Source organism: Lipophrys pholis (genome assembly GCF_963383615.2).
Source record: "Lipophrys pholis genome assembly, chromosome: 8".
NCBI lineage: Eukaryota > Metazoa > Chordata > Actinopteri > Blenniiformes > Blenniidae > Lipophrys > Lipophrys pholis.
In genome coordinates, this window is record NC_137630.1 from 22,802,030 (window position 1) to 22,813,959 (window position 11,930).

The following is an 11,930-nucleotide window of genomic DNA, read 5'->3' on the forward strand; positions in this document are numbered from 1 at the left end:
CAGTGTTGATTTTCAGCCTTGCCCCTACATTCTGACATTTCTATGTATCCTCTGAATCCTTTATTGATACCTGGGTTGTAGATGCTGAAAAACCCCACAATACATGAAATAATCTTGATTCTAGCAGAGGATGTCCAAACTCTTCAGGCTGAACACAGTATTTACATTGATGGTTAGTGATGTCATAGGCGGTGAAAAAACTACAGATTTATGAAAATGGACAACAAAAAGAGCATTTATAACACTTTCCCCTGTGCCTCCAAACACTGATATAATGTCAAATATTACAAGGTTTGAATTGAAATCAAAGGAATGGAGGCTACCAGGTGAATAAATCACCAATGCAAACTGAGAATAGGCTGCACAAAAAAATGACTTTACTGTATTTATTTTACAACATTTGCATACCATTCATAGTTAGGCTATGAGTTTTAGATTATTTAAAGTTGTTCAAGGCATATTATTACATCGGTAACTTAACATGATCTGCATTGTCATCCTGAGTTTCCCTGAATGCTCGGATGAGCGGGTCCCTCTAAATAATGTCGCCGCAAGGAATTGTTGGGCAGCTTTATTTCTTAAATTTTTTTTTGCTATTTTTTGAACAATAAACAAAATACAATGAAACAGGCAAATACAAAAACCTCACAGAGGGAAACTAGTTAATCAAGTGCAATAAGACTTACAGTATACAATATAACTAAGAAAAGAAGAAAAAGAAAAACACTCAGGGGGGTCGGTCCTATAGTTATTGTGTCACACTGCCTGTGAGCGCCACCTCCCGTCAATGAGGACAAAGTTCAGGTGGAACTAATCACCTACTTAACCCATGGGAGGGACTATTCGAATGTACCCGCGATTGTGTTTTAAAATCCGCCGGTGTCGATAGAGAAATGGCGGCGCTCCTTGTATGTTCGCAGTAACTCTCGGGCTGAGTCCGCATTGCGCGTGCGCGAAGATGCTCCCTACTTCCTCCTTCCTCCTTGTTTACAACTTGGCTCCAGTCAGTGGAGTGGTTACACAGCAAAATAACTCAGAGAAATGCATCCACGCACCAAACGTTGCATCAGAATGTCTTCCGTGTAAGTACAGCCTATTGTGCTGATTTAATGTTCTCCTTTGTCATCGTCATCAGATTTTAAATAGTCCTGACAGATCTTGACAGTGTGATTTTGCCTTTCTCTTCATTCCATCAGCTACATTTAGGTGACGATCACATCAGGGATGACTGCGGAAGTGCTTTCAATTATTCAAGTGCTGTTGCACCATTGAAAGTTGTCATTTTCGTCTGTCGCGCATCTGAAGATGTTCCCCACATGATTAGCAGAATTTTGGAACTGTTGGAGGTGAAGGGACATGGAGGATCCGAGCTCCACTTCTGCGATGCCAGCTGGCTGGATCAGAGAAGTGAAGCAACGCAAAGCCGGCAAAACAGCAGGAAAACTGGATGTGTATATTATAAGGTGAGTTGTTAAACCCCGATTTCGACTGAGATGAGCACAAATGAGGTTAGAATAGATTCTAATTCATTTGTTTCATGGGGTCTTAAGTCCTCAGGGCCAGAGGTTTCGATCAAGACCATCACTGCAAGCTTTTCTCCTAAAGAATGGGGAAGAGGATGTAGACATCGCTCTCTTTGATTTCACCATACCCAAAGATCATGTTACTACTACTTCACAAACTCCATCTTCCAAAATAAAGGAGAGGAAACAGAAGAAAGAAATGTTGGAATCCGAAAGAACCAGTTCTTCCTACAGAAAGGATGCTCAGGAAAAGAAGGAAAAAACTGCAGAAGATACTGATCGTGAGGAAGCAGACATTGTGCCGGAGAAGATAACACGTTCACCAGACGTTTGTGGAGACAGAAGTGATGAGGCTGAGAAGTGTTGCTTGCAAGCTGTGCCCTCAGGAATAGAGTGTGATGTGAATCTGCAGAAAAGTCCTCGGAGCACGGAGCTGCTGCCAGAGAAGTTACTCAGATTGGCTCCTTCCAGTGACAAACAAAACACTTTGATCGTTCACAAGGACGCACAGGTAGACTTCCAACCTTCAGTCCCAACTCTGAATATTACACCTGCCACTGACAGCGAGAGCGAAGGTGAGGAGGAGCGGCTCGATCAGTGTGTTTCTCACAGCAAAGGTGAGAAGGAATCTAATTCTGAACTAGAAGCCGACACCGACAGTAATTTGGGTGTGAAAGACGAAGAGGTGTCACCTGACGCGAATGGTGGAAGTGACTCATCAGTGCAAAATGCCCAGAATAGTAAGTGTGAACTGAACCATCTGACAGATCCTGCAGTTTTAAGGTTAAAGGGGAATCATGTAAAATCTGAGCGGTGCTTCTGTTATACATTGGGCGGTGGCGTTAAGTCACTTTAATATCAGGCGGCTCGGTTTTGCCACTTTACACTTAAACTGAAAGCAAAAAGCTCCCCGAGCTCAGAGAGTCCGACTTTAATGGCAGGCTGATGAGCAGGTTTGTGACATTTCTTTCCTGATCATTAAAACCTCCATATTCATGTGTAAAAATACATTTCTCTATTCATACACAATTGCACACCCCAAAAATATTTCATTAACCAGTGTTTTATACACATCAAAAACATAATTGGAAGAACGAAGAGGAGCACCCAGTGACATCTAACTTACCCACACTATTCATTTTCACTAATGCAGGACTATTTACTCCTTATGTACATCAGTGATTCAGTACTGCTTTTGTTTTTAAGGATTTGTTTAGGTCTTAACTCTATTGTCTCATTACCTGTGTCCTGTAAGAATGCACTAATCTATTGTTTTCATCTGCATGTATTTCTGCTGTCTGTCTAGAGACCAAAAGCACCAAAACTAAACGAAACACAAGCCCCTATTTCAGCAGGAAGCCCCTTGGAGATGGTAATGTTTGAATACTCCACCTGATACATGTACCTTAGAGATATTTCCCATTGGGACAAACCACCATTTTGTGTAATTTTCAAGATTTTTCTTCTGTCCAAACTCAGAACCAAGCCCACCCAAGAGGAAAGCCTTTAAAAAGTGGACACCCCCCCGATCGCCTTTCAACCTTGTGCAGGAAACCCTTTTCCATGACCCGTGGAAGCTGCTGGTGGCCACCATATTTCTCAACAGGACAAGCGGTAACATCCTGCACATGCTGCCTCATTTTACGTTTGACGTTTGACTAATTTTCATTTACCACAGGTAAGATGGCGATCCCAGTGCTGTGGCAGTTCTTCGAGCATTACCCGTCTGCAGAAGTGACTCGAGACGCCGACTGGAAGCCCATTTCTGAGCTCCTAAAACCACTCGGGCTTTATGAGCTCAGAGCTAAAACACTCATTCGCTTCTCAGGTGAATGTTGTTCTCTGTCCATCAACTATATCCTCCTCTTCTATATGATACTGTGTTGTAAAGCTTCAGCCATTGTTTTGTTAACTTCTTACTGCTTCGTTGTGCGACTCAATATGCCATCTAGTGAAGCAAACCTGTATTGCAAGAGAGACATAGCCCAGGCTGATTTTGAGGTTGGATTTAGATTTTTCGAGATGCTATGTGGCAACTGGTTAGCTATCACAATTTGGCTTTTAACAAACATTCAAATCATCCAGTTTGTATATTTTTCTGCTTCTACTCCATCAGCTTTGAGGACAAAATATTCTCTTACTCCCTAATAAATCCCACCCACTACGAACTACAATGAAAAGGGCATCATCTCTGTTAATCACTTCACCGATAGTGGTTGTAATGTTAAGGCTGGTTGGTATATGAGACCATATCAATTGCCAGAAAAATCTGAAAAATCCCCTTTTGTTTATTTACAGATGAATATCTAACCAAACAGTGGCACTACCCAATTGAGCTGCACGGCATCGGGAAGTACGGCAACGACTCGTACAGGATCTTCTGCGTGGGAGAGTGGAGAGAGGTGACTGTAATCCCCCAGACTTTATTCCTTTTTTTTTTATTATTATTTTACAGGAATACGTTACATCTGTAATCATACCTAAAGCAAAAATCTAACCTTTTTGTTGCTATTTTCATACCAAAGGTGACCCCTACTGACCACATGTTGAACAAGTATCACGGCTGGCTGTGGGAGAACCATGAGACTCTGGGAATCTGAAACCAAGTTTTTCTCGCATCTTTCCCTGTCATATCACGCAAACCCTGTTATTTCTCAAATAACACTAGCATTATGATCATCATGCAATGTTTTTAGCCTTTTTTGAAAAAGTTTTACTCTGCTTCACTGTAAATTAATAAAATGTTTTTGATGGTTTAAAGTTGAACTGATTGATGGGTGCATTGTTCATTCGGCCCTCTGATTGGGTTTCTTGTCTCATTACTTTACACGGAGATGAGATCCGGAAGTGATTATCTGTCTGTGTCTGGTTAGCCCCCTGTCACAGGTTAATAACCTTTCTTTATGAGTGCACTGATGCATGGTACACAGCAGCTTTCTTTTAGCGGCTGGTAACCTGAATCCCAAGGCAACTGTTGCCAACGCAAAACACCTGAACGAGTTCAAATTGTTAAGTTGGGACGTGTTGAATTAGATCAGGGCTGAGCAACAGGCAGAAATCTGAAGGACAGTTTGACACAGACGGACAAGACGAGACACAAGCATGTTGACGCACATTGAAACTTGTCCCGGACTTCACAAAGTTCTTCAGCAGGACGTTGTCGAGAGCCGGGTCCAGTTCCTCACCGACGTCCTCGATGAGCAGCGGGCGTCCACTAGACAGACAGTCGTCCAGATGAGTCCGGAAGAGCTTGTGGTTGAGTGACGTCACCTGCGCAGAGAGAATCCCGGCCGACGGTCACAAAGAGCAAAGTGAAGACTGAACCGTCAGACTGGATCAGAGACCGCTTACCTGGAGGGAGTTGGCCTCTTCTTTTTTCTTGATCCAGGCCTTGTCCTGAGTCTGGGGGTCGATGAGGAGGGGGTACCTGGTGGCTTTAGTGACGATGATGCCGTTCTGCACAGACAAGTCGTCTCCTGGGAGTCCATGGAGGTTCCACTCGCTTATCTGAAAAACAGTCTCACAGTCAGGAGACGACATACGGCAGCTTCCACACTTCTTCCCAACTAACAACAGGACGTTCACGTCGGTCCTCAAATAGTCCTTATTTTCACAAGTTCTACAAAGTTTATGCTTTTTCGTTTCAGGGTTCCTGACAGGGTGCTGATCACTGTTGTATTTCACTCACAGTCGCAGGGTCCACGAGGGCAGAAATGATGTTGAGGTCCTCTGTGAAAGGGATTCCGTACTTCCTCAGCTCCGCCTCCCAGATCTCCTTCACCAGCGTCTCACGGAAAGTCTGATTGAACGGCCCGCAGTACAACAGGAAGCCGGCCAGCTGGAGGACGTCGCCAACGAGCCTGCAGAAGACAAGAGAGTCGAGTCAGGAAGGATCGCTTGACGGACAACTGGAAATAAAATAACCACGAACTAATGAACCCACCTGTTAATCTGCGATTTGAACTGCTTGCTCTGCTCCGTCCAGCGATCTCTCTCACCACTCAGTCCGCTGATCAGCGCAGTCGCAGCCTCCATCTTGTTCTTGCATCGCTCAGCATCATCCAGCAGATCCTAAAAAGCAGGTTCGTTCAGGCCATCTCACTCAGTCACTCAGTACAGTCAGATAAACCCAAGTTCACACTGTGCACACCTGCTGCTTCTTCATAGCAGCATCACTTTTGGCCTTGACTTTGTTGAACTCTGCTTCCTTCTCGGCCAGCTGGGCCTCGGCCTCGCTCAGCTTTCTGTTGGCCTCCACCAGTCTCTGTTCTTGAGCGGCCAAGTTCGCCTACAAACAAACACGACACGGGACGATCAGAGGAAACGCAACACGGCAGACAGCTGAGAAACTGTGTACTTAATAGACAAGGAGGCTTAACTGCAGGATGTCTCGATGTGGAAAACATGGACAGAATCACATTCTAACTCTGCAGCGTTAAACTGCAGATTTACACCAGAAATTAAAAAATAAAAAAATCTTTTTGAGCAGATGTGTTGAACATTAACCTCACCTTGAGTGGAACCACCTCTTTGTTAATTTTATAGAAGTCCGCCATCGCGCGGGTCCAAGCCAACAGGCCGGCGACACTGCTGCACGCGTTTTTGGCATGCTCCATGGTGTATTCCTCCAAGTCCAAGTAGGGCTCCATCAATTCCACAGTTTCCCCGTTGATTCTTTCTTTGGGGAAGTTTTGCAGGGACGACAGGAAACCCGGGGCACTCATGAGCTACAGTGGATGAATTGGAATAAAATGAATTTTAACAGCACGAGACACGCAGGCACATACAGAGTTCACAGACTTGATGGTACATGAAGAGGCTGTTGGAGATTTGTTACCTTCAAGGCCTCGCCCCAAGAGGGCTTCGGAGCGTTGCCTTCAAGAACAACAGGATCTAACTTTCGCTGGAATAAAATCAGGCAGCAGTCTATAATCATCATGATGAGCTTTGGAGGCTTGGCCAGCTTCTTCACCGTGGCAATGTCAGATGGTTTGATGGTCTGCAAGCGGACAGCGTTAGTTACTACGTGAACAGAGACGCCGCAAAAAAATGCCTGGATACGTTCAAAGAAGGCTGAGAGGTCTCACGTTGAGTTCCGCTTCAGCTTTTTCTAACCCGGGTCTGGCAGCTTCCAGTTTAGATGCTGCCACGGCTTTCTCTGCCTCAATCTCCTCAACGATTTTCTGGGCTTTGTCCTTCACAACCTGCACCTTGTTCTTTACAACGGAGGCCGCTTTAGCGATGGTTGTCACCTCCGCCACCACCTGTGTGAATGTACAAAAATGAAACAAACCAAAAAGGTGTCAGCCAAAACATTCTGATAGTGTCTGTCTGGTTGGTACAGTGGGTGGAGCTCTGGCCTTCACAGAGGGGATGTTGTCTGACTTTCTGTGTGGAGTTGTGTAACCATTTTCATTTTCGGAGGAGTTTCATTGGTGCGCGACTTACCTCATCAGCTTTCACAGACGCGACGGCGAGCTCCTTCTCCTTCACCACCAGCTCTTTCGACAGCTCAGCCACCGACTCACTGGCCTCCACCAGTTTGAACAACCCTGCAAACCGGGCACACGTCATCAAACTCAATCCTCGGCAAACATGGAAGACTTTAGATCACGTCGCCTGCACTTACCGACATTCATGCGTTCTGCCAGTGTGTTGATGTGTTTGTGCTGAGCGGTGTACAACGTTTTATAAACATTAATGAAGGAGAGGTAGGACTTTGGGGTGACGTGAGTTCTCCGTCGGAACCTGAAGGATAAAATACTTTGAATACTTTTGCAAAATTAAAAAAAAAAAGAAAAAAGATGAAGGAAATCTTAGAAAAACAAACAAACAGAGTGTGTCTCGTACCTTTCAAAGTAGCCTTCACATACATCAGCTACTTTGTCATGGTAGGTTGCCATGGTGGACACCACAGAAGCTTTCACCTCCGCGGAGCAGACCAGTGGAAAGTCTGACAGCAACCGATCGGCCACGGCCACCAGAGCGTCGGTGGGCCAGGGAGTGAACCAGTCCATGGTGCAGCCAGAAATCAAGCCGGGAAACTTCAGAGCCCTGGAGCGGAACTTCTGTCCCACCTGTCAGAGAGAGCAGATACTACGCTGTTAGTCCGGAGAGAGGAAGACATTTTATCTGTGTTACAAGACAAAAACCTCAGAAACAATACGAGATGCCAGGTACAGGTGCTGGATCATATAAATAAACCAATAAAAACCAACATTACCGGTATTGGTCGGGAAATATTTTTGAATAAAACTGAGACTTACCGGAGAGAAGCAGAGGACGATGTGAAGATTCTTCCGCGCTCTGGATATGAAGAATTCGTAGAGGTTGTCGAACGTTGGAGGCGTTTGAGGAGACTCAATTTTCATCACTGGGATCAGATTCTGGGTGATCTCGTCAAGCTCATCCTTGGGGAAGAGATTGGAAACCTGCACAGAGTTCATTTCCCACGGAACGGTTAGGAGCGGCAAAGAGTTTCAGTTTGAGAATTAGTGCTTCCTGAAGACGGGCGGGTCCTTGAATGCGTCTTAAAGTCCTTACCTCTCCGGAAGAAAGGATATTATGGAGGTACTCCAGGAAAGCCTCGTCCTTGATTTCATTGTCGGTGAAGGTGATGCCTTTTCCCTCAGCCCCGGCGATCTTGTACAGAAGTTTCAGATCGTCCATGAAGTTGGTAATGTTATATGACCTGATGAGAAAAGAAACACCGTATTGGTAAAGAAATAGACACAAACGAGGCTTCGGGATCTCTTGTACAGTTTCTGTGTGAACAGACACTGTTTTCAGTGTGAAAGAGAAACTTTTCTGAAATGAAAACACTGGAAACGTCTTGGTGTAAACGGGGTCCAAGACAGCTGGACTGGCTCCAGCAGCAGTGTCTAACTTGGTCAGGGTGATCTGGAAGACGTTGTAGCCAGCGATGTATGAAGCCAGGCGAGTCAGACTCTGTTTCCCAGATCCTCCCACTCCAACGAGCAGAGCATTCCCATTATCGGTCCGGATGATTCTGGAGATCTGGAGAAAAATTGAAAAACTCAGAGGTCACCACGATCCGATCACCTGCAGTGGAAGACGTGTTGAAGTTCAAAGAGGACGCCTGCTTTACCTTGACGAGGTGAGTCATCGCATCTTTGAAGAAAAGCAGATCCAAGGTGACGCCTCGGACGACCTTGTTGTGCTGAGACTGATACAAACTCAGCTTCTCAGACAAAATCTCCAAAGTCGGCACCTGGGAGAGCAAAGGTTGTTCAGATTGTGGGCAGAGCTTTCATCACGCGAACAGAGACTGTCGGGGAATACCAATCACTTACCATTTCATAAACTTTAGAAGCGTCAAAGCAGGCGTCTTCGTCTTCTTCTCCGGTCGGCTCCGGCGCCTCTTGGAGGAAGTCCACGAAGAAGGGCTCGGGATGAAGCTTCTCGACGAGGGCCGGGTCGAGGGCCTCCTTGAACCACTCCCTGTCCTCGGTGCAAATAAACCTGCAGCAAGACGAGACGACAGTGTTTAGCCTCTGTGCAGCTGCTGCACTGTGAATCACGGAGACGCCAGCGACCGACACCTACCTGTCTGCGATCACCCGTGTGCATTCACACTCGAAGAGAGCCAAGAGGGTGGGCATGTCGGGACACTCTTCCGCCTTGATGTTCAACATCCCCTGCCAAATCCTGGACAGATCCCTCAGGTTGAAGATGTAGTGGAACTTGGAGGGCGATGGAAGCATTTTACCCTGAAATGTAAGAACATAAGATTGTGTGCTCAATGAAGAACCTCGTGAGTTTTTATTCCACTCGGTCGCTGTTCTGACCTTTGTCCACTGCCACAGGACCCTTCCAGCCGGCACCAGGGATTTCACCATTTCCGTCACTTCCCTGGAGAAGTTCCTACACTCCTGAAAATATCCACAGCCGATTATACCTGGAGACAAAGAGCATTTGTGCGTGCAGTCATTCATTTTGAAAGTAGAATTCTTATATTTTCATGATAAAATATTGTGATATTCTCCCTGAGCGGACCTGAGTCATTGATTTGCGAACCAGCTTCCTGGCGTGCACTTCTTGTCCTTGGCCCATCGATATCGACTCGCAGTCTACAAGATGAAGCAAAGCAAACACACGTCCGTGAAGACGACTGAAAAATAATCACACTTAACGCCGCGTGGAGGACAAACTCACCAACTCGTAGCTTCTTAGCGAGGGCTTCAATCTGGTTGGTGGGGTCCGAGCCCATGGACAGGAAGCAGATCAGGGGAGTGCGGGGGTCACTTTCCTCCCAGGTGCTGTGGAGGTTCAGGATGACGGGCTCAGTGAACCTCTCGCCCAGAGACTCTCCCACGTAGCCGACGGCCTGACACAAGGTCCGATCGGGGCAGCACGACCTGCGGAGGAGGACCAGGTTATTACTGTCATCATATTGGACCCAGGCGACGGGTTGAAATTAAGGAACAGGATCCAACCTTATCAGTAAAAGCTTGTGGAAGACGTTGAGAGAGTTGTATCCGTCGGGAATGGCGCCGTTCTCTGGTGCGTCCAGGTTGAACCACGCATTCCACTTGCTCCCATTCAGATTCACCTGAAAACAGGGAAGGGAGAAACTCTGTATGAGCCACTGCCGTCCAGGGTGTCCACATGATATACAAGCTTCGTAATATAGGAAGTGTCAGCCTCCACAGGTTGTTAAAATAAGGATTTTAAAGTCTGTTGTAGATTTAACAGGAAGCCAATGAAGAGAAGCTGATATTGAAGTGACTTGATTTCTCCTCACTGCAGCATTTTCAATCAATTGGAGACTTTTGAAGCCGTTATTATGACACCCTGATAACAGGGAATCACAATTGGCTGGTCTAGTAGCACTCATACAACATCAGCACTGCAGAGTCATATAAACCCAGCACTTTAACTGCTGCACGGAACTTCAACTGACCTGATCGACGATGTTGATGAACGGCGACAGCTTGTTGAGTTCCACCAGATTCAACCAGACCATGTCCAGGAGCCATTTGTGGGGCTTTTCAGGGCAGGTCTTCAAGTCCAGAGCGGCTCCACCTGTTAAGAGGTTAGGGAGACGTTAAGAGGTGGAGGCCTTCGTTTGAAGATCAACCGTGCTTTTTGTTTTCTGTGCAGTGATGAAGGTGCTACCTTTGAGGAAGACCTGGAACTCCCCGTGGTCGATTTGGCCGCGCTGCAGGTCGATCTTGAGCGCCAGCAGGAGGGTGAAGATGAATTTGTGGTTCTCATACAGGCCCCTGACCGTGTATTTGAACACCTCAAACGTCATATATTCAATGATGTTATCGATGCGCTGCTCGATTATCGGGGACGTTTCAGACCTGGGAGAGAAAGTTCACCAAGAGAGGAACAACATTGCGGTCAATCGGTCCAGTAGTCATTCGGAGCAAAACCCTGCAGACTGAGTTTTCTTCAGTAGTCTCACCTCTCCAGCGACAGATCAAATACTTTGAGGAACTGACTGAGGGAGGTCTGGTACATGACGTTGACCATGCTCATTTCTGTGATGAGGAAGTAGAGGATGCTGCCCCGAGTGGCGACGGGACGGTACTCCGCCTGAGCCGCGTTGATCTTCACCTCCGATTCGGCGGCCACGCAGAGCTTCTCACTGACCTCAGAAGCGGTTTCCTTGGTGATGGTCAGGATGCTGATCATGGAGTCGTCGTCAACCAAGGAGCCTGAAAGTGCGCAGAAGGAAATCTACGGTCATATTGAGAAAAATGAAACGCAAGCGCCGTGTGGACGATGGGACAAAAATGGTGCGTCTTCCACGGCCCTCGGTCCAATGTTGGGTTCTTAAATCGGCCCTCAAGATTTCAAAACTTTGAGAACTCCTGCTTTAAAGTTAATAAATGTGAAATTTGAGAACACTCTGGTCTCCGTTGTACCTTCTGTGCTGCTGAGTTTGTACAGCAGGTTGTCTTCCAGTTCCTGCATCTTCCTCTTGTTGGCAGACACGTCCTCGATCAGCTTCAGCCTCTCAGCCTCAAGCTCCTGTTGTCATGCCCTCCACTTCTCAAACCTAATTTGGTCCATTGGCACCATCTGGTGGCCTCCCTGCCTCATGGGCATGACCTCACCTCCAATAAACTCAAACTGCTTCCAGCTGCGGCGGGGAGTGGCCTCCCCACCTGCACCTCTATATAAACACCAGTTGAACATGAACCGACGCCAAACCGTAAAATACTTCAGCCTGGTCCTATGCGTAACTGGATTTCTGTCTGCCTCCTGCCTGCCTGGAACTACGATCCCCTCTAACCTTCCCACTCTGCAGCTGAGTCTCCCCACTCCTGTGCCAGACTCCTCCGCCCGTCCTCTTCGGCTGCGATCGTTTGTACTTTGTTTTCTAGTAGCTTTTCCGTCAGGAGTTTCCCGATCGTTTTCTGTTTTTGCCTTAGT

The 11,930-nt window shown here is 46.6% G+C and overlaps 1 protein-coding gene across 3 annotated transcripts; it reads left to right on the forward strand.

The window, feature by feature from the left end:
• Window positions 1-887: 887 nt before the first annotated feature.
• On the forward strand, window positions 888-5,979 carry mbd4 (methyl-CpG binding domain protein 4). 3 transcript variants are annotated; one of them, XM_080468835.1, is made up of 8 exons: window positions 888-1,082; window positions 1,197-1,463; window positions 1,551-2,263; window positions 2,830-2,895; window positions 3,003-3,137; window positions 3,202-3,351; window positions 3,822-3,925; window positions 4,049-5,979. In XM_080468835.1, the coding sequence occupies exons 2-8, from the start codon at window positions 1,357-1,359 to the stop codon at window positions 4,121-4,123; spliced, it is 1,350 nt and encodes a 449-aa protein (XP_080324961.1). In that variant the 5' UTR covers window positions 888-1,082; window positions 1,197-1,356; the 3' UTR covers window positions 4,124-5,979. The 3 variants fall into 3 exon arrangements, with proteins under 3 accessions (XP_080324961.1, XP_080324962.1, XP_080324963.1); XM_080468836.1 differs by having other exon boundaries at window positions 976-1,082; window positions 1,551-2,140; XM_080468837.1 differs by having other exon boundaries at window positions 976-1,082; window positions 1,551-2,098.
• Window positions 5,980-11,930: the final 5,951 nt, after the last annotated feature.

Coding starts and splice junctions, on each gene's coding strand:
- mbd4 (XM_080468835.1), top strand. CDS start 1,357: ATGGAGGATCCGAGCTCCACTTCTGCGATGCCAGCTGGCTGGATCAGA. Junction 1,464..1,550: donor CTGGATGTGTATATTATAAG/GTGAGTTGTTAA, acceptor TGGGGTCTTAAG/TCCTCAGGGCCAGAGGTTTC. Junction 3,138..3,201: donor ATTTCTCAACAGGACAAGCG/GTAACATCCTGC, acceptor CATTTACCACAG/GTAAGATGGCGATCCCAGTG.